The 27,855-nt window shown below is 32.5% G+C and overlaps 2 protein-coding genes and 1 long non-coding RNA gene across 5 annotated transcripts; 2 read left to right on the forward strand and 1 right to left on the reverse strand.

The window, feature by feature from the left end:
• The first annotated feature begins 3,895 nt into the window (after nt 1-3,895).
• Nucleotides 3,896-7,577, forward strand: LOC146934230 (uncharacterized). Its single transcript, XM_085706107.1, has 2 exons — nt 3,896-5,500; nt 6,160-7,577. The coding sequence occupies exons 1-2, from the start codon at nt 4,348-4,350 to the stop codon at nt 7,428-7,430; spliced, it is 2,424 nt and encodes an 807-aa protein (XP_085562233.1). The 5' UTR covers nt 3,896-4,347; the 3' UTR covers nt 7,431-7,577.
• Nucleotides 7,578-9,168: 1,591 nt separating this feature from the next.
• Nucleotides 9,169-13,551, forward strand: LOC146934231 (uncharacterized). Of its 2 annotated transcripts, XR_015007701.1 has the most exons (9): nt 9,177-9,487; nt 9,993-10,057; nt 11,006-11,077; nt 11,257-11,876; nt 12,061-12,203; nt 12,546-12,668; nt 12,782-13,014; nt 13,090-13,191; nt 13,310-13,551. It is a non-coding gene; the product is annotated as an uncharacterized LOC146934231 (long non-coding RNA). The 2 variants fall into 2 exon arrangements; XR_015007702.1 differs by lacking the exon at nt 9,993-10,057 and having other exon boundaries at nt 9,169-9,487; nt 12,546-13,191.
• A 1,783-nt stretch (nt 13,552-15,334) lies between these two features.
• Nucleotides 15,335-18,782, reverse strand: LOC146934232 (uncharacterized). Of its 2 annotated transcripts, XM_085708429.1 has the most exons (3): nt 18,682-18,782; nt 17,367-17,573; nt 15,335-16,543 (listed from the first exon to the last, which is right to left on the reverse strand). In XM_085708429.1, exons 2-3 carry the CDS (start codon nt 17,484-17,486, stop codon nt 15,479-15,481), a joined length of 1,185 nt encoding a protein of 394 aa, XP_085564555.1. In that variant the 5' UTR covers nt 17,487-17,573; nt 18,682-18,782; the 3' UTR covers nt 15,335-15,478. The 2 variants fall into 2 exon arrangements, with proteins under 2 accessions (XP_085564555.1, XP_085564556.1); XM_085708430.1 differs by lacking the exon at nt 18,682-18,782 and having other exon boundaries at nt 15,361-16,543; nt 17,367-17,596.
• Between the last annotated feature and the right edge of the window lie 9,073 nt (nt 18,783-27,855).

Genomic DNA, 27,855 nt, shown 5'->3' on the forward strand with positions numbered 1-27,855 from the left:
TTGTTCTTCTAGTTCACCATAAAAAGGCAACTTTCACATCCATTTGGAGTACTATCGAGTTATAAATGGCGGCTAAAGGGACTAGTACTCTTATGGATATGATTTTCGTGACTGGTGAATGAATGTCGAAGAAGTCTATATTTTTCTCTCTGTCTAAAACCTTTGACTACAAGGAAAGCCTTGTATTCATCAACCGTACCATCAGGTTTTAGTTCCTTTTTTTTTCAAAAATCCAAATACAACCGATTGATTTTGCAACTATGAGACAAGTCTACTAAGTTTCATGTTTTGTTAGACTCTAGAAAATCCATTTCATCGTTTATTGTTTCTTGCCATAATTCAGCATCCATTAAGGATATAGCTTTTTAAGGCTTAATGGATCTTCTTCCATTGTATAAACCAAGTTCATACTCTTTAGCAATTTTAGCTTTCTTACCTCCTTGAGGTTCTATAACATCTCGTACGATGTTTTCATAACTGTTTCATAACTATTTCTAATAACATGAATGTGATCAGATTTAGTGCCCCCACTAGTTCTTAATTTTTAAAAAGGGAAATTTAATTTGCCCCCACTAATGTTGTGCTCCCATTAGAGCCCCCACTAGTGCCCCCACTATTCTTTAGTTAAAGGGGTAAATATTTACATAGAATTCGACATCTTTTAAATTCTATGATCACTTTAACATTTAGGTCATAAAACCTATATGTTTCGTTATTTATCGCATACCCGATGAATACAAATTCATAGGCTCTACTAGTGAGTTCAACTCTCTTGAGGTCCAGGATCTAAATATAGTCCAGACAATCCCAAGTTCAAAAATAAGACAAGTTGGATTGTCTTTTCTTCAAAAATTTCTTAATTAGAATTTTTGTTCTTAGACTTGGGTACTCTATAAATTTCAATTTTCGTTATAAAAATTGAACATTCAAGCTCATCAATTTTATTTTCCAAAATTCACAGTCATCAATAAATATGATAAAAATATCATTTTATCATTTATAATTTATGTGTCTTCAAATTAACACATATCATAATTTATTATGTTTAGAGATTCAATTCTCTAAATTCTGATTTATATGAACTTTTGGTTCATATATCTTGACTGCAATAAATAAAATTGTCTAATCATATAACGTTGGAATTAATTCCAAGTTACTCAAGTTTAAAATTAAACGGTTGTTCACATATTAAAATCACACAACTAGTAAAATAGAAGGAGAATTTTAATTTTGAATCTACCATTAAAGGTGCAATCTTTTTCCACAAGAATGCATAGAGTACAAGTCACTAGACCTGTTCTTATAGGATCAAGATCCTAAAATAATTGAGTGCTCAATTTTATATACGTCTACCCAAAATTGATGCTTCAGCTTATAGTTATATCAAATACGTATTCTTGCTTTAATTTACCAAAATATTTAATTCATGTGTGCTGAACCGAATCAATTTTTGATAGCGCAGGCATACTGTTACGTGGTACACTCAACTTTCCATTATAACCTTAGCATCCTTTTTGTCATTGCATTCTACAAAAAATTTCAATACTTGACAATTTAATATTATCCTACTCGATCAGCTCTTTGTTATGCTGAATTGTCTTTGTCAATTGTCAAGGGTCAAAGTAGAAAATAAAAGACGATGCAGCAACACTTGAAGGTTATATTTACTTAACGGTTAAGAGTTTATTTATTCACGCTGCAGTTTTAATTTTTGAAAATAAATTTCAAAGTCGCATATGTGAATTTCATAGTGTTGTTGTTTACAACAAACACTTCGTCGTGTTCAGTCATAAGATGTAATTCTATAACATGATTTATCCTTGTTGTATTTAGGGACAATTAAACCTCAATAAAGTAACTTCTTCGGTAGACATAGCAAAACGAAACGTCTTAAAATTGTTGGTTTTTGGATTTCCAAACTGTTAAATTTGAATTTCCAAAATTCTATCATCTACCGAAGTTGTTACTAGGTTGAGTCACGACCAGGTCGCTCTCTTTAAGACGTTTCGTGGCACTACCCAAAGTTGTGCAAGGTAGACTATCAACCACGCCGCCTCCAGGATAAAACAAGCCCAGCTACAACTGTTCGATTAACTACTGCACTGTAGAAAAATCGTTCGAGAATTACACCCTCAAAATATGGCTCAATCGTTTGATCGAAGCCACTCGATACGGTACGTAACCGTTCTATTCGAAACCGTTCAAATTAATATGGTATTATTACCATTCTATTATGGTGCTGAGACCACTCAAACATGGTGTTACCACCATTCTAACTTCTCCAAAACATGAATATGGCACTACGACCACTCAAATATGGTGATACCACCATTTCTCTTTAAAATAATATATATATACTGTTAAGATCATTCTTTAATATGATCTTAATAGTACTCTATATTCCGAAGAATCATATATTATCGAAGGGACTATGAACTTAAGACCAAGGGACTATGGTCTTAAGAACACTCTTAATACCGAAGGGACAGAAAGGAGTAGAAGCAGAAGAAACTTGTTAAAAACAAGTCGGAGGGAGAAGAGAGGAAAAAACACAGAAGCATCGACTGTGAATTTTCGGTGTGTAGAATCAAATGGGGCGAGCTCTCCTTTTATAGGGAGAGTTTGTAACAAAAAACGAGTGACTTGGGGATTAAGTCTGCTTAATCCTTAAGCAAACGCGTTTTGTTTCTTAATTGGATATATCCGGAAGTTTCTGGATACGCGTTTTGGATCGGGTCGGATCGTAATAATGATTAAATTAATTAATTAATTAATTTAACATTTTCAAGTAACAAAAAAATATATATCATTTTTTTTTTTAAGCGTTCACCCGTTCACAAAATTGGGTACCCCAAGGGCACACCCTTGGAGGTCACTTTTCCCATATATAAACACTTACTAGTTGGGGTGACCCTTCAATGTGGGACATTTTTAAGTCACACCCACACACTAGTTTTTTCATAGTGTTTTTCTTTCCAATTTTCTTCACTAGAATTAACTAGTGTTCCAACAGATTGTGAATTCTAGCCACTAGGCTACCTGACCAAAAAAAAACCAGTTGAGCTACCCAACCCCGTACTTATTTCACATGTGATTAAAAACTTGTGAAGATTGGGTCAAATAAAGTCTAAAATGTTCAGCTTATGAAATATTGCACAACAATTCTCCTTGCATGTCCACCCTTTCTCAATGGGAAATGTTTTTTCAGCGAAAAGTTAATTCACAAACCTTCACGCTTGCATAACAAGCTTAAAAACTAATTCTTTTATCAGCAATGCTATATCAAGTGGATTTTTTTTTCACGAGCTATTCACGAAAGCACACATTCTATTGGTGTTAAATTTCAAAGAGCAATGCTATTTATCAAGAAAGGTTTTATCAAGAAATTGTCCCGAAATCTATTCTTGATATCTAGCATTTTCCAATTTCAAAATCGCTTTACCTTTGACTTTGGCGGAAATCATGGCCGATATGTGTGATAATAAGCCAGTCACAAAGTGCCAACTAATGTCATGAAATTATGGTGAAATGATTTTTCGTTTTATTTCCATTGTAAACTGCCCTTCCATTTCCTTTTCATGATCCATTCGCGAGATATATAACATTACCCTTTCTCAATTTCTGTGTTATATGTCTTCTGTCTGTCCTCCAACTTTTGCTCCTATTATTTTTAGCGTAAACCAAGCAGCTCTGTTAGAAAAATAAATAAAAAGGGCTCAATGAAAGGCATAGCAAACTGTTTTTTTTTTTTTTTAATGACAAATGATAGTGGTTAATTTATTAAGAGAGAGAGGCATAGCATACTGTAGCACTGTTCTTCAATAGTTCTTGAATGCAAAATAAGAAGAAAAAGTTGAGCCATATCATTTTGCATTAGACCATCCCCAATGGGGTTATTGAATGCCTATTGAAACCTATTGAACCATTGGAGAATTGCTTGTTGAGAGTGACATGGAGGAGTTGGGTGATTAATTCATTCAACAAGTTGAATTCTGCACACGGGAGCCACGCGGCGCGCTTTGATTGTGAGAAAATTGGCGCGTGCAGTACACGCGCCGACAGGGCGCGTCAGCTGCAGGGAGGTCGGAGAGAGAAAGACTTTTGGTTGGATAAGGAACAGCTGGCGCGTTTGTATTGGCTGGCTGGATTTTAATTATCTTCATTTTTTGTCCTCAATTATTTCGATGGAAATAATTTTTTTTTTTTTTTACCAAAATTCGTGATTTTTTTTTCTCTATAAATAGAGACTTGGATCATTTGATTTGGACACAGAAAAAAATCAAGTTTTTCACTCTCTTAATCTTATTATTAGCATTTCTTTTGAAGTTTTAGTCTTTGATTAGTGAAATGGATCCCAATAACAATCAATTCAACACCCAAAATTCTTCTGATTACCCACTTAACTACCAAAATCCCAACAATTATCAACACCCAAATCAATTTCCCAACCAACATCCTCAAAACCCAAATCAATTTCCAAACCAACATCCTCAAAACCCAAATCAATTTCTCAACCAAACTCCTCAAAACATGCCTAATTTTCGTTTTGCCTCAAATTTCAATCACCCATCCTCTGTTCCAAACAACTTTCATCCATATTATAGATCTATGATGGGATATCCATCTCAAACACCCCCATATAATGGTTATATGCCGATGATGAATGAAAATTCTCAGAGTCTTGGTGAATATCCCGAATTTTCATCACAAATAAATCGTGGTGGAATGACAAGATCTAATGAAGTCACTCCAGAGGATACAACTCCTAAGAGCAAGAGAAACCAGCAACCATCATGGAACACTGAACAAAATTTGGTGTTAATTAGTGGGTGGATAAAATATGGAACATCCAGTGTTGTCGAGAGAAACCAGACAAGTGAAGCATATTGGGGTAAAATTGCTGAGTATTGTAATGACCATTGCTCATTCGATTCTCCACGCGATGTCATTGCATGCCGAAACCGTTTTAATTATATGAGCAAATTAATAAATAAATGGGTTGGTGCTTATGATACCGCTAAGCGTCAGAAAGCAAGCGGTTGGTCGGAAGATGATGTGTTGACAAAAGCCCAGGAAATATATGCATGTGGGAAGAATGTTCAATTTACTTTAATGGAAGAATGGCGCGCTCTCCGTGATCAACCTCGTTATGGCAGTCAAGTGGGAGGAAATGTTGGCTCAGGAAGTAGTGGATCTAAGAGATCTAACGAGGACTCTGTAGGATCTAGTGCTCGTCCAATGGGTAGGGAGGTAGCTAAAAAAAAAGCAAAAAAGAAAAACAAGGACGCTGGCTTGGAGGAGGTGGAAAAGGAGTGGGTTCAATTCAAAGAAATGAAGGTGCAAGAGATTGAACACTTTAAAGAGTACACCGAAAAAATGGAAAAGTACACCGCAGTGCAACAAGAGAAAAACAAATTGAAGAAAATGGACATGTACATAATGTTAAGTTCCCAAGAGCATCTCAATGACAGGAAAAAAGCTCTGTTGGAAAACTTGGAGCGTGAACTGTTCGGAAATTAATTTCACTAATATTTGTTTGTATTCGGTCAAAATTGTCAGTGTTGTGTAGTCCCCAATGTTTACTTTAAATAATTGTCAGTGTTGTGTAGTCCTCAATGTTGCTTTAAATAATTGTCAGTGTTGTCTAGTCCTCAATGTTGCTTTAAATAATTATGCATAATATTTGTCCCGTGACTTTTTTCACAAACTTTAATTTCACAGCCCATGGTATTCCTCACTAGTTTTTTCACAGCCCATGGTATTGCTTTATTATGCATACAAAACTTTAATTATGCATACTATTTTGTCAGTGTTACATCCATGGTATTGCTTTAATTATGCATACTTTACTATGCCACAGCCCATGGTATTGCTTTACTATGCCACAACACATGGTATTGCTTTACTATGCCACAGCACATGGTATTGCTTTACTATGCCACAGCCCATGGTATTGCTTTACTATGCCACAACACATGGTATTGCTTCACTCCCCGTGCTTCACCTATTTGCTTATATATAGGGACTTGAATAACATTCATATCTACTTCCAACTTGAATATTGTTTAAACTATTTCCTTTCTCAAATTGCATTCATATCTACTTCCAATATCTACTTCCAAACACTATCAATGGATCCTTTTGGTTTTGATATGAAAGCCTACTTCGAAAAACGTGATGCTGAAGACACGTATATCGTCAACCGATTTATTCAGCGTCGAAAAAAACTAGAGGAAGGTAGTGGATCAGGTAGTGGATCTCGTAAAAAAAAATATTTAAATAGAGATCATGCAGCAGCTAACCAAAGACTCATTGACGACTACTTTACCAATGAGCCTACATATGACGATGCAATGTTTCGTCGTCGGTTCCGGATGCAAAAACAAGTTTTCCTTCGAATCGTTGGAGACCTTTCAAGTAGTGATAACTACTTCACCCAGCGAGTTGATGCCACCAACAAAGAAGGTATATCAGCATTAGCAAAATGTACCACAGCAATGCGAATGTTAGCATATGGTGTGGCAGCAGATGCGGTCGATGAATACATCAAAATAGGAAGTAGTACAGCATTAGAGTGCTTACTTAGATTCTGCAAAGGAATCATACGACTGTATGAGCAAGTGTACTTGAGAGCACCAACCGAAGATGACCTGCAAAGAATACTACATGTTAGTGAAATGCGGGGGTTCCCAGGGATGATCGGGAGTATTGACTGTATGCACTGGGAGTGGAAAAATTGTCCTAAAGCATGGGAAGGTCAATTCACCAGGGGGGATAAGGGAACCACCACAGTTATTCTTGAAGCAGTTGCATCTCATGATCTATGGATCTGGCATGCCTTTTTTGGATGTCCGGGAACGTTGAATGATATAAACGTTCTAGATCGGTCACCAGTGTTTGATGATGTGGAACAGGGAAAGACTCCAAGGGTGAATTTCTTTGTGAATCAACGTCCCTATAATATGACATACTATCTAGCTGATGGTATCTACCCTTCTTATCTAACTTTCGTCAAATCAATTAGACTTCCTCAAAGTGAACCCGATAAGTTATTTGCAAAATATCAAGAGGGATGTCGGAAGGACATCGAACGTGCTTTTGGAGTGCTTCAAGCTCGATTTAAAATCATCCGTGAACCAGCTCGCTTGTGGGACATAGCCGATTTGGGTATCATCATGAGGTCATGTATCATATTACACAATATGATTGTTGAGGATGAACGAGATACATATGCTCAACGTTGGAGCGATTTTGAGCAATCTGAGGGAAGTGGATCTAGTACACCGCAACCATACTCGACTGAGGTGTTACCCACTTTTGCAAATCATGTGCGTGCTAGATCCGAGTTGCGTGATCCAAATGTTCACCACGCATTGCAGGCAGATCTAGTGAAGCACATATGGACAAAGTTTGGAATGTTTCGTAATTGAAGATCATTTGTATCGTACTAAATAAATTACGTGTGTGTTGTGTGCTTGTTTGTTGTCTTGCATTTTAAGCTATTCGTGTGTCGCATGCTTAGTTTGTTGTATTGCATTTTAAGTTAAGAAAATAAAAATAAATTATTTAAAAAAATATTGTTTTTTAAAAAAAATTATTTTTATTATTTTAATTTAATTATAATCGATAATTATAATTTTATGCAATTATAAAGACAAAAATTAAATAAGAATAAGAAATAAAAAGTGGTGGGGTAGGATGTTGAATGAAAACTATTGGAGTGGTAAAAATTGAATGGGTGTTGAATTAAGAGAGAGAAAATGATGTGGAGTGTTGGGAATTGAAAAAGTGGGTGTTGAAGGTTATTGAATAATTTTTGCCATTGGACATGGTCTTAAAGAGGCATAGCATACTGTAGCACTGTTCTTATTTTGCATTCAAGAACTATTGAAGAACAGTGCTACAGTATTTTAGGCATTGAGAAGCAGACTTGTACTAATTTCCCAAGAAAGCTTACCTCTTGATCATGCATGCTGAAAACATCCTTTATTGCTAATAATAGTAATAATATGCAAACATATTTAAATCACTTTGCATATATTGTTAGGATTGTGACTTGCCGAGGAAACTATGTGACTTGCCTAGGAAACTAAGGGTGTGTTTGGATTGAGGATTTAGGAGGGGAAGGGAGGGAAGGGTTTACTTTTCTTTTTTAAATTACAGACTATATAACATGTTTTTCTAAAATAAATTAAGAGTGATTGAAAGATTATAGGATCGTTTATCATGTTAATATGTTAACTTTTAAAAAAACATTTCATAGTGTCACTAATTTAAAAATAAAAAGTAAACCCTCCCCTCCCTTCCCCTCTTAAACCCTCCATCCAAACACACCCTAAGTTGAATCTTGACGAAGAACAATGTGTGTGTAGATCGATTGATTGCAAACCAATTGAGTGCATGAAATGTGAAAAATAAATTGCAAGTACTCACAAGAAATTCGGTTACCTAGTTCAAAGATGAACTCCTACATCTAAGGGACATAATCTGACTTGCATGATCCACAATGAATGAGAAAATTTCAGACTTGAGAAATCATGCATAATTTACACACTTTCTCTACTTTTCTCTCCTCTCACTTGTTTGATTTTCTCTCTAAATTGAGTATAATAACGTGTTGCACTTTGGTTTTATTTTTAATTTTTTAAGAGGATTTTTCTCTCAAGAAAAGAGAGAATTATAAAGAAATTAACCGAGGAGTAGTAACTCCAGAAACATCAGCAATGACTAATTGACTAATTTGAGACAGACATAACTCAAAAAGCCACCAAGGATTGTCACCATTGCATCCCATAGTAAGAGTATTAGCACAATGATTAGCTTATGGTAGGAGTGACAAATTGCACTTTGATTTTTCTCTTTCCTAACACTACAAGAAAATACACCCTCCGGTCATTATTATAAGCAAAAATCAACATTTTAGATTCATTCATTAAATGATGTATATGGTCTATAATAAAGACTGTATACATCATTAATTGAATGAACCTAAAATATAGATTTTTGCTTATAATAGTGACCGGAGGGTGTATAAGATATGCTAGGATACCTGTGCTAGAGAATGTAATGGTAGCAAATATCAAAATAATTAGCTACCTTTGACTGAAATTAGTTTTATTTGGTTTTTTTATATTTAAATAAATAATTTTATATCAAAATCTTTTTTTAGAAAAACAAAAAAACACGTTCTCACAGAACACGCACCATCTCGCGATTGAAACACATTCTCTCACCGTCGCGATCTCCACCGTAACATCACCGTAGCGCCGATCTCCACCGTAATACCACCGTAGCGCCGATCTCCACCACATCTCCAATCTACTCTGTTCTCGTCGATCTACACCATCATGGCTGAGAATCTCAGAATTCACGCAAATCCGATGATTTTATCGATCTGTGTTTTCCTTTCATTTCCAATTCACGCAAATTGATCTCTCTCCCCCCCCCCCCCCCCTATACAATCAATTTTCGGATCTGTGATTATTCGGTAAGAACCCTAATTTTTGCACTTTAACCTCAATTTCATCTTCTATGTGGACTATCTTTGAATGCTTCATCTATAACCTAGCTTGTAGTCAAATTGATTTGAATTACGTTCAATTTCTTTGAATTTCAATGAATGTATGTTTGTGTAAGTGAAATATTCACTGAAATATATTAATTATAACTTTTGCTTTTAGTTCGATTCATTCCTCTGCAACCTAGAAACCTGTATTGGTCTTATTCAATGTTGAAATTCTCTTGTAGCATGTGTGAGTTGTTGTTGTGCTGCTTCAAACTTGTTAGGGTCTGTTTAGATAAACAACTTATTTGGAGTTTATAGTACAAGTACTTTTCATGATAAGCGATTATGTATAAGGTTACATAAGCTAGTTCTACAACATATGATAAAATAAACTTAAAATTGTTTTTGTATATGCTATAAGATATTTTCAGAAGTTATCTTAGAGAACTTATTAAAATAAGCTGAACTTTGTTGAGCTTCTTGAAAGTTTTGAAGGAGCCAAAGTTCCTACCTCTTGAATCAGAATACCAACTAGCATCAAGGTTGTCTATGGTATGTATAATTTTGAAAATATTGTGTTGTATTTTCAAGTTTTATTCTTTTGTGTGGGCAAGTGTGAATTACTGTCAGAGTTTAATAGTTTTATACTAAATATATAATCACATAACTGATTTTAGCATAAGTAATGATATTTATGAGCTCTTAAGGTTAATGAATGCATAAGGGTTATATTTTTCTTGTTGTATTTTATCGATACCCTTCTTTCTTACTAGACCATTTAGCTTCACAGCACTTGTTATTATTGCATGATCATATTTGTGTTTGGATAGGTTGAGACGTATATAAAATCTGTCATGAAACTCTTGAAAGATGCAGTATCAACATTAAGAATTCTGAAGTTGGGATCAGGGGAAGAACAATCTAATATTTTAGTAATCTTTTCTTATACATAGAATAATTGCATATTATGACGTTTGTTTGTTATAATTCATGAATGGGGCGTGCATCTATCTATAGTACATGCAGAATTGTGTAAATGTTGACTAGTATTATACATGCTTTTACCTAGTCTTCTCCTCTATCGTTAAAGATATGTATCATCATTGTGTCAATCATAAATGTGAGTTAAAACATCATTGGCCCAAATACATGACTTTAATATATTTTTTTGTGGATGATGATTCATCAGTTTACTTTATAAAGTTATTGGTGCTGACATTTTAGTTTCTGAAGTTAGTGAAGTTTTACCAATGAAATTTACACCCACCCTACAATATTATGAACTAAATTGATGATTTACTTTCATAATTGCATTTACATGCATTAAGGATTTTCCTTGCCTCTTAAATTCTAAATATGCGGTATATATGTTCAGACTCTCCACCTATAAATTATTGATATATATATCTTAACTTCTCTTTTCCCTGTTAATATTAAGTTGAACACTTCCTCTCAACTTCTCTTCCTTTCACTCATTGCCATTTGGTTCATCTCTTGCAGCTTTTGCTGCTGCTACTATTCACCCTGATGAAAGTATGATATCTATTTCCACCTTAGCTCCCAAAAAATAAAGTACGTTCTTTTGTCTGATATTTCTTTTCTAGTTTTTTTTCATATAAGGATTCATGTTAGTTTAAATATCTTGTATTTTTTTTGCTGATATAGAAATTTTGTATATATATTTGATGACATGTGTTTATAAAATAGAGAATTTTCAGTACTTAGCTGATAGCTCTCAATTGTATATTTAGAGAAAGTTCTTGAAGATATAGTTGAATCACTGGTAAGAAGGATTGGAACTTCGACATTAATCCATGCAGCAATCAACCTAACTGAATTAGCAATCAACTTAACAGGTATACTTATGGTTTTTCTATTACTGCAATTTTTCTGTCTTACACATGCTTCCTTTTTCTGTGACATAATAGAAAGAAACTCAGTGATCAAAAGTTTTAAAGTACACATAAAAAATGCATTAATAAATCCTATAAAGATTTCAGGTTAAAGTTCTATCACATAGTATTTGTTCTATAATAAGATTTTTGATATTTGAAATTGTTAGTGTAAATAACGATATTCTGTTTTGCCTACAATGAGGGAGGATACTCTCCCTGCTTCCATTGCTCTTATCAGCATATGTGCATCTACTCAAAGCAACTGTTTGTATTACAATCATATTGCAATTCTCAGCGCACGGGCAAGGATGATGTAAAAATGAACAAGTGTCAAAGGTTGATTCTGCATTTTCTAACCATGTAACGGTTCAACCATGTAAAGGATGATGTAAAAATTGTGCACTAATCTTTCTTATGTTGTACATGTTAGTTTGAAGGAGAACACTCTAGTTATTAGGGCTAAAGTTTTACGAGAAGTAAGTCTGTTATCTTTAAGTTTTCTGTTTTGTATTGAATTGCATGAATTAGTCTTGTGCATATAATGGATTTCAATTTCCCTTGGCTCTTATCAGCATTTATTTGTTCTATTGTTAAAAGAGACAATATCACGCTTACAATACTTACATTTTATGCACTGATTATGTGAAAATTGCTTTTCAGGAAGCGTTTGGTCAATACTTAGACATGCATGCGTTATGCCACCAATACGTCAATTCTAAGTTTGGAGAGCCAATTGAGTATTCTGCTTAACTTAATATTTTTTCTGAGACAGATAAGATTCCTCGCAAAATGAAAACAACCAGGTGAGTTGCATTCTCTATCCATATATCTTGTCCTTTAATTTTTAAAATCTTTGAGATATGATTATGTACTTGATTAACTAGGACAATTGGTTCTGTCCTTCAAAGTTTGACTTGTACTGCTCGAATTGAAGTTTCTGGCACAAACATTATTGTTTAGTAGGGATAGTAGCAAGCTTCGACTTGCTTCCATTGTCTGACCGTGTATGCTTTAGGATTTTAGTTAGATACTATTGTAAATTAAAAACTGTTTATGCTTTAGGATTTGGTGAAAATTCACAGGGTATATAATAGGGATTTGAAGCGTTTTATAATAGGTGTTCTTTCTGTGTGTTAATGTTTCAGGTTCTTCTTAGAGGTCCCAAAAATTGCTCGTGATGCTATCAAGCACTTTGGACAGGCTCCTGGTGTGCCACACTAAGCCATATGTCCCTGGAAAAAATCATGTGGTGCTGGGTATGAAGAATTGTAAGTTGCCCTCATTGAGAGCCTAAATATGTTTATTTGATATTGCAACTTGCTATTCTTCATTATGGTTTAGAAATTATTTACCGACTTGTTTGATTACTTACTTCTGCCAGCCCTCATTGAGAGTCAGATTTGAGCTTAAAATATCACCTGTTAAGATCTTTTCAGCCTTACCGGCTGCTCTATGCTCTTTGGATGTCTCATATCTCGGTCAACTAGTTTTCATTTATGGATGTCTTAAACCATATTGTTTCGTCCAACTAAATGTTTGTTGTCATTAACAACTCCTAAAACAAATTGCTCTGTTTTATTAGATGCAGAGCGGTCGACGACACAACCTCCAAAGGTATGAAAATACTCTTTCCTTCCTGAAAGGTTTGTTCACACTCCATAATTGCTATTTAACTCTCCATGTCTTCAGCAATCATGTGGGTCTGGGGTGCTAGCTGATTGTCGCCTGGCTGATCTCATTCGTAGAGTTGCAACCTTTGGAATGGTTTTAATGAAGCTTGATTTTCGCCAGGTACGATTTATATTTTTGAATGATAATACGTGTTAAAAACTTGATCAATGATTGATTCCTAAGTATTTAATTGTAACTTTGAATATTTACACCGAGTAATTTTTTATTGTTATTTAAGCACAAGAGCTTAATTCACATATGGATTCAAGGGAGCCTAATTCATTTATGGACACAAGAGGATCATCTATTACTAGGAATGTTGGATTTTTTATTATTTTTATTTTTTAATTTGCATTTTCTGCAAATTTGGCTTGTTATGTTTAGCTGTGTATATACATGATTTTTTTTTTGAAGGAGTATATACATGATTATTTAGTAATAAATTATACTATAGTAAAAAAAAAACAGCAAAAAAAAAAATGGACGAAAAATTTCAAATTGCTAGGTTCTTGTTGCAATTTAGTTAAATTATAGCTATAGATTTGTGGTGGATTTGCTACGATAAGTTTTAGACTTGTCGCTATGGATTTGTTGCAATTTTGCTATGACATTTGTTAGTTATGTTGCTATGGAAAATACATTTTCAATACTTATTTGTTGTAGATTAACTTAGCGTTTGCTAGGAAATTATTTCTTTTTACTGCGGATTTACTAAGAAATATTTTCCTAGCAAATTTGTCTCTCAATCCATGCTACGGCCGAATCAATAGGTATTCTGCAGTATATCTCTAGCTAAACCCGTTTGCTAGGAATTTGCTGCGAATTAGCTGAGAAAATGGGCGTAGCAGATCACATATTTTCTTGTAGTGTAAGGTTTTATATTTAGCCTCTTTCCCAAGTACAAATAATAACAAACTTCAATAGAATTAACTGTCATAACAAACTAATCGAATTGGCCTTGAGAGAACTTTTTAATCTCACTAGCGGAAAATTCTCAACTCCAAAACATTTTGAACTATATGAAAACAATAATCAACATATAATATTATTGAAAACAAAAATAAAAACACAACTGAAGAGTTGGTATCTATAAATTGCTTATAATTCAGTCATAATTAGAAAATATACCAATTAACAAGCATACCAAGCATGTGAAAGTGAAATTGCTTATAATTCAGTCAACAAACTAAATAACATCAATCAAGATAGAAAGCAAAGGTAGTACAAGCACGCACACATACATTGTTTTAATAAATTAATATATTTATAATCGTTTAGTTATTCATTTTTCAGTTTCCATTCAGCATCATATCATTCACCAAGGCAAAAATCTGCTAACATGGAGGTACTGGTTGTACTTGGAATGAAAACTTGGTATTAGAGGAACACAACAGATATTGCACTTTCATATATATATATATACTGATAAGGAGCTTTCTTCTAATTAAACATATCAAGAGGGAGAGTGCCTTTCTTCCTTCTAATTCAAAATCAAGTAGCAGCTGATCATATGTCACTTTCCCCCGTTTCCCATCAATTAGGCTCTATATTTACTTTTGAAAGTTCAATATTTATAGTTTAATATTTATATTTCTTGATTCTAAAATATATTGAGTAACGAATAGGTCCATTATCTCATATTGACTTAGTTCAGCATGTACATTCATATCATATTCATCAAGAGGCCTAAAAATATTTCTCATCTTATGCAAGAGTGCAAAATTTGATCTGGGTGACTCATGCCCCTCATTATGATTTGTCAAGTACCTATTAACGAACTTTATAGTTATCATGTTACCGACAACATTTGATTTGAATGACAATAAAGCACTTGAGTCAAATTTAGGGATCATAGTGGTTCTAGGTCTAATAGCGCTATACATCATTATCACTATGAGAACTATCATTCAGACGGGCACTTCCTGTTTGTTTGTCCGGTCTTTTTATTTGCACAAATGCATATAAATTACGAACAACGGTTTTTTTTTTATGAAATTTTGATTTAGATTAAAATTATATGTATATATTTTGCACTTGAGAGAGAGAGAGAGGGGAAGAGAGAGAGAGAGAGAGAGAGAGAGTCAAACTTATTGGAAAGAGAGAGTTTGTGTAGAAAAAATAAAAATTTATTGGAGAGGTAGAGTATATATGCCGAGTAATTGAAAACTGAAAATAGATGATGAATTAAAATGAGAGTATAATAGGAGGAAAACAATACCACATTAGTTGTAGAGCTTTATGCTAAAATGACACTTAAAAATAAATAAAGAGAGTAATATATTTTGAGAGTTACAAATAAATGATTGTATAACTTATAAAAGAGTCTTTTAGAGTACAATCTTGTCATGATCCTCAAGCGAGCATAACTTTGATCTACCTTTTCTTATATCTTTTATATAAGTATCAACTATAAAAGGAATTGGCAAAAATTTGGGTGCCTAACTACTTCAAACCAAGTTTCAGATATAAAATGAATTGGCCAAATTTGGGTGCCATACCAACTTAAACCATCATCATCGTTACCTAGTTTTATGTCAGTTCCACCTTCCCATTTAGGTATTTTTGCTTGAAACCTAGGTCCAATGGGAATAATTGGTCTTGGAAGATGATTATCCCTGGCGGATAAAAAATTGTTGGGTGGGCGAACAAGATCCATGTCTTCCTCAGTTGAACTTAACGAAAGTGAGGTCTTACCATCAGTAAAATATCTATCATCCACTAACTTCATTGCTCCCACAAAGTCGATTTCTGGTTTATCATTTAATGATGGTTTATAGTTAAGTGATCGAACAATTTCCATGTCTTCCTTAGTTGAGCTTAACGAAAATGAGGTATTACCATCAGTAACATATCTATCATCCACTAACTTCAATGCTTCCACAAAGTCAATTCTTGGGTTATCATTTAATGATTGTTTATTGTTGAGTGACTGAAAAAGTTCCATGTCTTCCACAGTTGAACTTAACAGAAGTGAGGTTTCACCATTGGTAAGATCTCTATCATCCATTGAGTTTAATGCTTCCACAAAGTCATTTTTTTGTTTATCATTTAATGATGGTATGGTGCCTAAGGAGAAACTATCACTAACCATTAAATCTCTATGTTGAATTTTCATGCTCCCTTGATACAAAGGGTAACTTGGGACCTTAATAGAATCTTCCGATTCACTCAGGTGAGAATAGTCTTCCATACATGTAGCGCAATATTCTCCTTTGTTGTTTAGAGTAGGAAAAATTTTCTCTTCCGCTACTTGTGAAATAAATTTTTCATCTCTAGCTTGGATTTTCACGCTCCTTTGATTCATGGGATAAATTGACCCCTTAACAGAATCATTGGGGTAACTGAGGTAAGAACAATCTTCCATACAAATACCACAAAATTCTACTTCGTCATCTAGAGTAGGAAGCTCCTTTGTTCCTTGTAAAAATAAGCTCATTTGTGCCTGATCTCTGGCATTTTCAAATTTCCTCTTCTGAAATAAAAAATTGACTCTATTATAAACAAAACTACGCACACACCTATATACATGTTAGAGAGATATACCTTAATTAGAAAGGTGTGAGAATCTCTATCAATTTATCAAATTGATCTTTAATTTCAACTCATCGCAACAACAACAACAATCTATACTATACTATACATAAAGAGATTAAATAACTTTGGATGACTTTTTCACTTTCAACTATAACCTTAAATAAATTTACCTTTAAGAATGTTATATTGATGATGTTATTCAAAAAGAAAATAATTTATATTATATTAGTTATATTGTTTTTTTAAGGGATATCTTCTTATATACCAGATATAAAGAGAATACATAATTTTGGGCTGACTTTTTCATTTTCAATCATATCCTTAAACAAATTTTCAATAAGAATGTTATATTTGTTGGTGTCATTCAAAAAGATAAGAATTTATATTATATTTGTTGTAGTTTTTGTGACATTGAAAAAGATAAGTATAGTTTGCTACGAAAGTGCAAAATATTTATACCTATCTTTTATTCAAAATCAAAATAATTTTAATTAAAATCTAATTTTCACAAAAACTATTGTTCGTAATTTATACATGTTAGAGCAACGAAATAAGTAGACAGACGGGATCTATATGCCTGTATGAACGCTAGTGTTGTTGAAAATGATAGGTATATATGTTTGTATACGCATTAACGCAACAAAAAGATAGAATTTATGGGGTAAACACTAACAACAACAACAACAACAATAATAATAATAATAGATCAATGATTACTATTAAAATGATAAAAATTAAAAATCTTAATATTGTAAACGTACCTTTTGACTTTTGGATTTAGAATTTAAAGGTAAGGCAACTTCCTGTATTTGATTTTGAAGTCTATGGTGTAATGACTTCTTGTTGCAAGGTTTGATGGCAAGTTTTTTGAAGCATATCATCGTATCTCTACTATCAAACAACTCCAAAGTATATTTTTCGTGTGATATGTTATTCCTCCCAAGCTAAAATGTCATCAAATATCGTGGCTACAAAAATTCACATTCGCAAAGGTAAATATGATACACCTTTAAATAATACTATACATAATTTAAAATAATTTTGTATGTTTTTTTTTAAACTCGGTATTCAATCTAAAATAATTTTACATGCTTTTTTGAAACTCGGTATTTAGTCTAAAGATTGACTAATTCGGTGGATCAACCCCCATCTGCAAAAATTTAACTTTTTATATGCTTTTTCATTTCAAAATAAGAGATTAAATGTAGAAGTTTGAGGCCTAACTCATCCTTACAAAATTGGCTTGTAAGGTGAGGAGTGCATTCTTCATAAACTCTTATCAAAAGTCATATCTAACCGATGTGGAACTAAATCCACCCCCTCAAAGCAAACACAAGGCAACTCAAATGTCTCAATTAGGTGAATAAGGAAGGATCACAATAAAGGTAAAATTTCCAACATACCCTCTCACGCTCGGACCCAATGGGCATGAAGCGTGGCAATGTAGAATCCCAACCGTAGATCTTAGATAGGCTCTTATACATATAGAAATTTGGGACCTAACACATCCTTACAAAACCAATCTGTAAGGTGAGGAGTGCCTATCAAGAGTTATATCTGGGACTAAATTCACCCCTCAAAGCTAACACAAGGCAAACCAACAAGAGACAACTCAAATGTCGCAATTAGGTGACTATAATTCTTTTTTTGGTGTCAACTCTCCAACTACTATAAGAAAAACCCAGTAATTTCGAATTCGGCCGATAAAGTCCGGCCAACATTGTTTCCAACAGGTTATATATAATAATTGAAAAAGATGAGATTTGCAACAAAAAATATTAAAAAAATATGATTAGAATAAAAAAAACACATTATGTTTGATTAAGGAAAAATACTATAGTAATTTGGAATTCGGCCGATAAAGTCTGACCAAAATTGTTTCCAACATGTTATATGTAATAACTGAAAAAAGATGAGATGTGCAACAAAAAAAAACATTGAAAAAATATGATTGGAAGAAAAAACATGTTGTTTGATTCATGAAAACAGAACGAGGCTGAAGAAGCAAACATGTGCAATAAGAAGAAAAAAATATACAGAGACATATAACGAAAAAAGAAAGAACAAATGACTCACCGATTTGCGTAGAAAAAGCACGCCGACAGAGAGAGGGAAAAAAAGAAGAAAAGAGGGGATGCAACAATTTCGCCTCCCAAAGATAATGAAATTAGGTCAAACCTTTTATTGTTTTACAATGAGTTAAATGGGCCTTTTGTTGTTTTATATTGAGTTACATGGGCTTAAAAAAGATAAGTACAGTTTGTTATATTGTTGACGTCATTAAAAAAGATAAGAATTTATATTTTATTTGCTACATTGTTGGTGTCATTGAAAAAGATAAGTATAGTTTGTTACAGTATGAAAGTGTAAAATAGTTATACCTATAATTTTAATGAAAATCAAAATTCATATAAACTATTGTTCGTAATTTATACATGTCGTGCCCTTTTAAACACATAGTTATATTAAGCCTAAAAAAAGCCTTTATTTTAGAGGAACAAACAGATCTTACGAGTCCTTAGAAAGAAAAAAAAAATATCAAAAAAGTATTTAGGACGTTTATCCACCTACCGATACTTTTATTCGCCTTTTAAAAGTCTCTCTTTTTTGTTTGGATTCCATAATTCAAAGCGAATTTTGTTTTTCTTTGGATTATAAAATCCGAAAGCATTCAAAATACACAACACAAAAAACATGCAATTAAATTACACTATGCATCAACAATTTTTTTTTGTTATGAATCAATATGAATTTGTCATGAATCATTGATAGGAATGTTACCTCTATGCTTAAATCTTGTTGTTTAAACGCTTACGATCACGAGCAGAACAAAGGAGCGATATCTCTACTCAGTCCACACGAACAGACCTTTGATCGATGCTAGCCAAGTAAATCTGCGCTTCAAAGAGACTAAGGTTTCTTTTCAATTAGGGTTTTTGAAAAGTGGTAGTGATATTTACTACCTTGTGAGTTATGTTTATAGACTCACTTATGCGCGCATCTTAGATATTTTAAAATAAAATATATATCTTTTGAAACTATTTTAAAACCATATTTTGATTTTACTTAAATCCAAATATATTCTTTTTTAAAATAATTTCAAAACCACATATTTGATTTTATTTAAATCCAAAATATATCCTTTTTGAAACAATTTCAATATCATATATTTGATTTTATTTGAATCCAAAATATAACTGTTTGAAACAATTTCAAAATCTTATATTTGATTTTATTTGAAACTAAAATAAATATTTTATAAACAATTATTTTATGGAATCTTTTAGAAACAATTTCAATATCATATATTTGATTACATTTAAATCCAATTTAAATAAAATATTATATCTTATCCATCATTGTGTGTGACCTTGTAAGTTCTCCCAGTACAAAAAAACGCGTTAATTGCGGCGGCTAAATTTTACATGTTGCAATGGTTTTAGCCGCAACTTGTATTAACCAAGTTAGCGGTTTCCAAAACTTTCGTAATTTTGGCTGCCACAAAATTTAAAATGACAGTTTGATAAAAACCGCCATGTAAACTGTCGTAATATGCATAGAGTAAAACGGCGGCTTATTGTTTGTGTAAAACGGCGACTCAATCCACCATACATACATCCTTTAAACAAAAAAATGCGCATGGTGGCAGTTTCAACCACCATAATGTACATTGTTTCAACAGATTTTTTTTTGCTCATTTTGGCAGTTTGAGCCGCTATAATCGTCAATTTATTAAAAAAAAAAACCTGAAAATTGCACGGAAATAACAATTAACATTACTAATATAAATTATTTTTCATACATAAATAGTCCAATAAATTGTAAGATGTAACGCAAAATTTAAATACAACCCTTACAATCAAAAGAAAATTACAACCACACTCCTTGTTGTTCCTTGTAGTTTGTAAAAAACAAACTTGTAGTTCGAAGCATGTGTTTCTATAGTAGAAAATGTAAATCAATTGCAACAATGTTATACGTATGATTTCTAAAGTAGTTAGATCACCCTTAAAAAAATTAGTGATGATTATAATCGAAAATAATTGTTTATAAGATACCATTATATTTAAAGATAGAAACAACCCTAACCACACTACAAGAACAGCAAAAACACTACAAGGCCAAAACAAAAAGGAGGGCAACCAGCAGTAGAGGTCGACATCGTTCTGGACAACAGTGAAAATAATTCAATTAGAACATCTTAATTTAATTAGGTTAAATATGTTTTTAGTCCTTACATTTTGCTCATTTTTGAAGAATAGTCTCTACATTTCATTAAATGTTTTTAAAATCTTCACATTTTATCTCCGTTATCAAAATTAGTCGATGTTAATTCTATAACGGAATGCTGATGTGGCAATTAGTGGGTCATAATTTTTTTAAGGTTAAATATGTTATTGGTTCCTGCATTTTGCGTGACTTTCAAAAATAGTCCTTACATTTCAATAAAAGTTTTTAAAATCCCTAAAATAATAAGGACTATTCTTCAAAGTCATGCAAAATGTAGGGAAAAAAATATATTTAACCCTAAAATAATTGGGACCCATTAGTTGCCATACCAACATTCCATTAGAGAATTAACAGCAGAGACTATTTTTGATAACGGAGATAAAACGTGAGGATTTTAAAAACATTTAATGAAATGTATGGACTATTCTTTAAAGGGGCGCAAAATGTAAGGACTAAAAACATATTTAACCCATTCAATTATAAGAAATAGATAAAGTAGGGGCAAGAGGTGTAGAGTTGACAAGAACTCACCAAAAAACTGCATCAATAATTATCAATTGACACAAAAGAAGCATTGCAGAAGCTTATAATTCAAGATACTGAAGTAATGAAAGTAGTTAATTTTAAGGTTAATTAAGTAAATGATCCATATAAATATTCAGAATTTTGTTTTTAGTCCCTATAAAATAAAATCACACTTTTTAGTCTCTGTGACATTTTCCTTAAGCATTTTAGGGACCAAAAATGTTGACGGAAATTTTTGACAAGGACTAAAAATGATGATGGAAAATTTTATAAGGACTAAATATGCTGACGGAAAATTTTATAAGGACTAAAAAGTGTGATTTTATTTTGTAGGGACTAAAAACAAAATTCTAAATATTTATAGGGATCATTTACTTAATTAACCCTTAATTTTATCAAATAACAAATTAATGAACAAATCAATACAAAAGGATATCAAAGCAATCTCACCTTCTGAATTAAAGTCCAAATTCTACAAATCTTTGAGACTTGGAGATGAAACCCCATCTCCAAAAGAACACTTGCAAGCATACAGTAGAAGTGTAGAACAAACAATAAGCAACACTAAAGCTAAGCCATAAAAATTGAAGTCAAAACATCACAATTCCAACAATTATGTCATACAAAACAAAACATTTTAATCATATTACAAAAATAGTTTAATATTAATACTGTAATGTGGTAAATTTGCATATCTCAATTCAATTTACATATCAATAGAAAGCATAGTAAGAGACATTCACATTAAAATATGACATTCTAATCATATGTGAACTAATATAATGTTCATACTGGCAGTTAAAACTGCCATTATAATCGGTGAGTAGTGGCGTCTAACAAAACTACCATAATGTGTATGTTTAAAGAATAATTTCTTATTTTTGAAATCCTTAAAGAGTACCCGAGACACTCGTTAATAAGATATTTTTTTATTTATATTTTTCATCAATTTAAAGTAGGTTAAACTGCATTTTTCGCCCCTTAAGTTTTAAAATGTTGCGATTTTGACTCTCTATTAAAAAAATGACAATTTTGGCCCCTATCGTCCCAAAATTGCTGAGAAGACGCCACGTGTCCCAAAACAGGGGTCATAATCGCAACTTTTTGAGAAGATAAGGGGTCAAAAGATTATATTTCCCTTATGTAAGGGGTCAAAAGAGCATATTTCCCTAAACATGAATGGTGAGTTTTGCCCTTTTTTTAATAAGGGGCCAAAATCGCAACATTTTGAAACTTAGGGGGCGAAAAATGCAATTTAACCTTTAAAGTAACTAGACCATCGACCCGTGCTCCGCACGGGTCCTACCGACTAAAATATGTACGAATAAGTTATATCATAATAATAAAAAAAAATATGAAATATTCACATGATAAAAATGTATTACATTAATCATATCATCTTGACATTAATATAGTTTGAAAACCGTACATTTTACATTAGTTATCATACATTGCGAAATACTATAAAAACGACATTTGAAGTGACATTAGTATTTTCACATTCATCATTGGTTATCATCAACCCATCTTTTTTTTTTTACGTATTCAACTCATCTCTTAAAGTAACTATTGTTAATAGTCATTACAAATAAAACAAACAAAAATTGACTCCTTTGAAACTTGATCCAAGCCTTAGACCATGTACAATGGTAAAAAAAAAATCAACAACCTTCAACACCCACTTTTTCAATTTCCAACACTCCACGTCATTTTCTCTCTCTTAATTCAATATCATTCAATTTTATCCACTCCAATGGTTTTATCATTCAACACCCTACCCCACCATCTTTTATTTCTTATTCTTATTTTATATTTTTGTTTTTATAATTACATAAAAATACAATTATCGTTTATAATTAAATTAAAAAAGGCTTAATTTTTAATTTTTTTTGTAAAAATAAAATGTATTTAAATAATTTATTTTTATTTTCTTAACTTAAAATGCAATACAACAACAAAATGATTATTATTGGGATTCATTTCACTAAAAAAAGCACTTAAACTTCAAAAGAAAAACTAATAATAAGATTAAGAGAGTGAAAAACTTGGTTTTTTTTCTGTGTCCAAATCAAATGATCCAAGTCTCTATCTGTAGAGAAAAAAAATCATGAATTTTGGTAAAAAAAAAAAAAATATTTGTAATGAAATAATTGATCCCAAAACATTAAGAAAATGAAAAATCTAAGCAACCAATCATGTTGCAACACGTGGCCCTCCATTATCCAAAGTCTCTTTCTCTCTCTGTGTTTCCTGTCAATTCACGTGCCTTGTCTGGCTGTGCAGCTCACGCGCCAGCTTTGCCCAACCAGGATTCGCCATGTGGCCTTTCGGTGTAGAGTTTCAACATGTTTAACATTTTCATCACCTCTTTCCTCCACCTCATCTTCAATAACCCCACTCCAATGGTTCAACATGTTTAATCTTGCTTTCAATAGGCTCATTGTGGGTGGTCTTACACCAATTCCATATTACGTTTGTGCTTGTGTGGCAAGAGTTTATAATTTCCCCTCATTAAATCCTACCATGACATTCTCTAGCTGATATGTTCCTCCTTCTTCAACCATTCCTTGAATCGTTGGCACCAGAAACTTACGAACAGTGGCATGGATCCGTCCCCACATGTCATCAAATATAAACAATAATATATGTTATCATAGTGGCAACTTGAAAAAAGGATCATTTATTTATACAATCGATTTATATAATATACCTTCTCATCAACCAATATCATGTTCATGAAGATAATATCGTCTGGATTTTCCTTATCACGGATCAGCCATATATGTGCCACACACACAATCAACTTCAAATCCTTCCTTCCACCTGTCACAGCCGCAATGGGGGTGAAAATGTTTGCCATATTAGCAAGTGCAAGAAAGAGTGATATTTGCTTAAATTTGCTTAAAGTCGAGAATGGATGTATTAGCACAACTAATTGGTATTTAAATAGGTAATTGGCAATTCTCTTCGTTAGTTTCAAATGTGAGTGATCATAGTCTTACATTGGCAATAATTTCTAATCAAAAGTCTTTAATTGCCATTAACGACGTTTTCAAGCCATTAACCACGTTCTTAATTGCCATTAACACTACGTCATAATTACTATTCAAAATCGAATCAACCTTGATACGTGTTAATTTTTGAAATAAGTACGTGACATTTGCTTTTAATAGGTAGTAATTGGTAGAGTGATTAGTGCATAATGCATAAAAACAATTAAAAGTAATTCCTATATGAAAATATGCTACTTAAAAGTTTTTAATTGTCATTAACGACGTTTTCAAGCCATTAACCACGTTCTTAATTGCCATTAACACTACGTCATAATTGCTATTCAAAATCGAATCAAACTTGATACGTGTTAATTTTTGAAATAAGTACGTAGTTAATTCCCTTGATACGTGTTAATTCCCTTGCTCTTAATTGTCATTAACAGTACGTAATAATTACTATTCAAAATCGAACCAACCTTGATACATGTTAATTTTTGTAATAAGTACGTAGTTAATTGCTTTTAATATGTAGTAATTGGTAGAGTGATTAGTGCATAATGCATAAAAGCAATTAAAAGTAATTCCTATATGAAAATATGCGACTTAAAAGTTTTTAATTGTCATTAACGACGTTTTCAAGCCATTAACCACGTTCTTAATTGTCATTAACACTACGTCATAATTGCTATTCAAAATGGAATCCACCATGATATGTGTTAATTTTTGAAATAAATACGTAGTTAATTCCCTTGATATGTGTTCATTCCCCTGCTCTTAATTGCCATTAACAGTACGTAATAATTACTATTCAAAATCGAATCAACCTTGATACATGTTAATTTTTGTAATAAGTACGTAGTTAATTGTTTTTAATAGGTAGTAATTGGTAGAGTGATTAGTGCATAATGCATAAAAATAAATAAAAGTTCGAGGGAAATTTCACCTTGAATCACATATCTTCCTATCACTCTATATCGGATAGCATAGTATAGTGTAAAAATGCATGCGTGAAACATCGAAATGTTAGTAGAATAATGTGATAGGAATTAGTGTATGCGTGAAACAGTATAGTGTAAAAAATGCATGCGTCAAACATTTTCAATTGCCACTTTCTAAGGTATGTTTATGTTATTTCTGATTAGCATTGGAATTAGCAATTATCAAGGGATGTTTATGTTATTTCTGATTGGCAATGGAATTAGCAATTATTGTAGGGATTGTTGACCGACTTGATTAGGCTTTAATACGTATTCAATTGCATTAACGAAGTGAGAGAACTTTTTTCAAGTTTGAATAAACGGATGTGATCAAGTGCTTGAACGGATGAGATTACTCGAGCAATAAATAATGTTTAGGAGGGAAAAAAGTTAGGGAATTAGGGCAAAGTAGGGAGGATTAGGGCAAACATGATTGCCAAACAACTCTACCTTTTATAATAAAGGATTATGTCGTAGCCTAGTCGGCACTTAAGCAATTTTTTTAAGGACCTTAAGCAGTTGTTACCAAGACTTTTGTTAATAAATTGTTTTTTATCTAAAGGAAAATACTAAATCTCACGAAGCTTGGCTTCACAAAATCTTCCCGAACGAGTGTCTTGAATCTTGATTAAAATTTAAAGAAAAGAGCATTGCTATTGACTGCGACAAATTTTATCATGCATGTACCACAAATATGTTTCAACCAATTAGAATTCTTGTTGGCCGAAAATCAATGAAGATAATAATTTAGAAAAGGTATTAAGCAATCATACAAGTCGGGAAATTTTCGTGATAATATCCTTCGCTACAACTATCATTTCCCATTGTTTTATTTTGAACAAATGCAAGATTAATGCAATTAGGGCTGGAAATAAGCTGAGTCGAGTCGAACTCGTCTGAGCTCTACTCGACTCGATAAGAATTGACTCGGCTCGAAACTCGACTCAAGTTCGACACGAACCATTTTTTTAGCTCGAGTTCGGCTCATTTAAAGTTCACGAACAACTCGGTTCAGCCGTTCAACTCGCTTGCTCAAGTAACATAATTCAAAAGTTTTTTTTTGTTTTTTTTCAAAAAAGTATATCTTAACCTTTTAATTTATTTTTTAAAAAAACAAAATAGTATTAAACTATTAAGGAAAAGAGCATGCGCAGAAGTAAAAGAGCATGCACACCTTACGGTTACTACTGTTGTGCTGCCTATACTACTGTGCTTCTATTTATAAACTACTCGTCCTCACTAGTTTGTGTAAACTCACCGATGTGGGACAAATTATAGCATACATATGTGTGGTTATAAGCCTAAGCTTGCATTAGTTTATTATTAGATTCTTATTTTTCTCTCGCTTTTCTTATTTTTTTTTAAGGATCTCTTTACTTATAATTAGTATACATATAATTTTAGTATTAGAGGAAGCTTGTAATTAATTAAATATATATGTGTGTATATTATCGAGTCAGCTCATGAACCAACCAAGTTGGACTATATACAGCTCAAGTTCGGCTCATTTATTTAACGAACTTAATTTTCAGCTCAAGTTCAGCTCATTTGGTTCATGACCCAAGTTCAACGAGTTAATTGTCGAATCGAGTTCCGAACTATTATCAAGTTGGTTCGGTTCATTGACAGCTCTAAATGCAACTCATTCGTAGTAAAGAGTGCATAGTGGTAGATGCAATAAAAAAGATGGAGTTAAGGTGTGACAAGGAAGCTCTTGTCATTGATGTTTTTGTTACATCTTAGAGCAATATCTTGCATATGATGTTCTTGTGTGGTGCAATGCTATCACACTAATAACAATAACAACAACTACGACAAAATTTATGGTTCATAAAAAAAAATACAACCGCTTTTTTTTTTTTAAAAAAAAAATATCTTCGTCGCTAAATATAAGATCTTTTTGAAAAAATTACGGGAATTAACAAAGTTGATATTTGTATTAAAGTTGTTTGTGATCACTATTGTTTTTACAGTTTTATCCTTTAAGAGATAGAGTTAGTTTATGTTTTCAACATGCTATTTGTTGTTGATCGAAGAAAAAAAAGTATATAAATAGAGGTATGTAGATAAAGAAATAATTAATGTAGTTAAAAATATCAAAAGGGTAATACAAAAAAAAAAAAAAGATCTGCTATATATCACGAGGATATATCCAGTGAATGTCTCACAATTTGAAAATTGTTTCAGTAACAAAAAAAAAAGTGGTCCAACCTGCCAATATGGGGTCAGCAACAATAAAGGGAGGCATGATTTGAACGGTTGTGAAATTTCGTTAGCCCAATTTTCGCTATATTAATCATTCTCCAAAAAAAAAATCTCAAAATAATTTTATAATTAGAGACGAAGATAATATATTTTATAACCATCAATTAGAGATTAGTACACCCGTGCAATGCACACGGACCTGGATTTGTTGTGGTAGCAAATTCACACAATTTATCGTAGTAGTAAATCTCAGCCATCAATCTATGACCTGACGGTTCTAAATTCACGGTACGGATTTCAACAATTTCATACAGTGTCAG

Source organism: Medicago sativa, chromosome 4 (genome assembly GCF_051527215.1).
Source record: "Medicago sativa cultivar Bolivia chromosome 4, Bolivia_mono, whole genome shotgun sequence".
Taxonomy (NCBI): domain Eukaryota; kingdom Viridiplantae; phylum Streptophyta; class Magnoliopsida; order Fabales; family Fabaceae; genus Medicago; species Medicago sativa.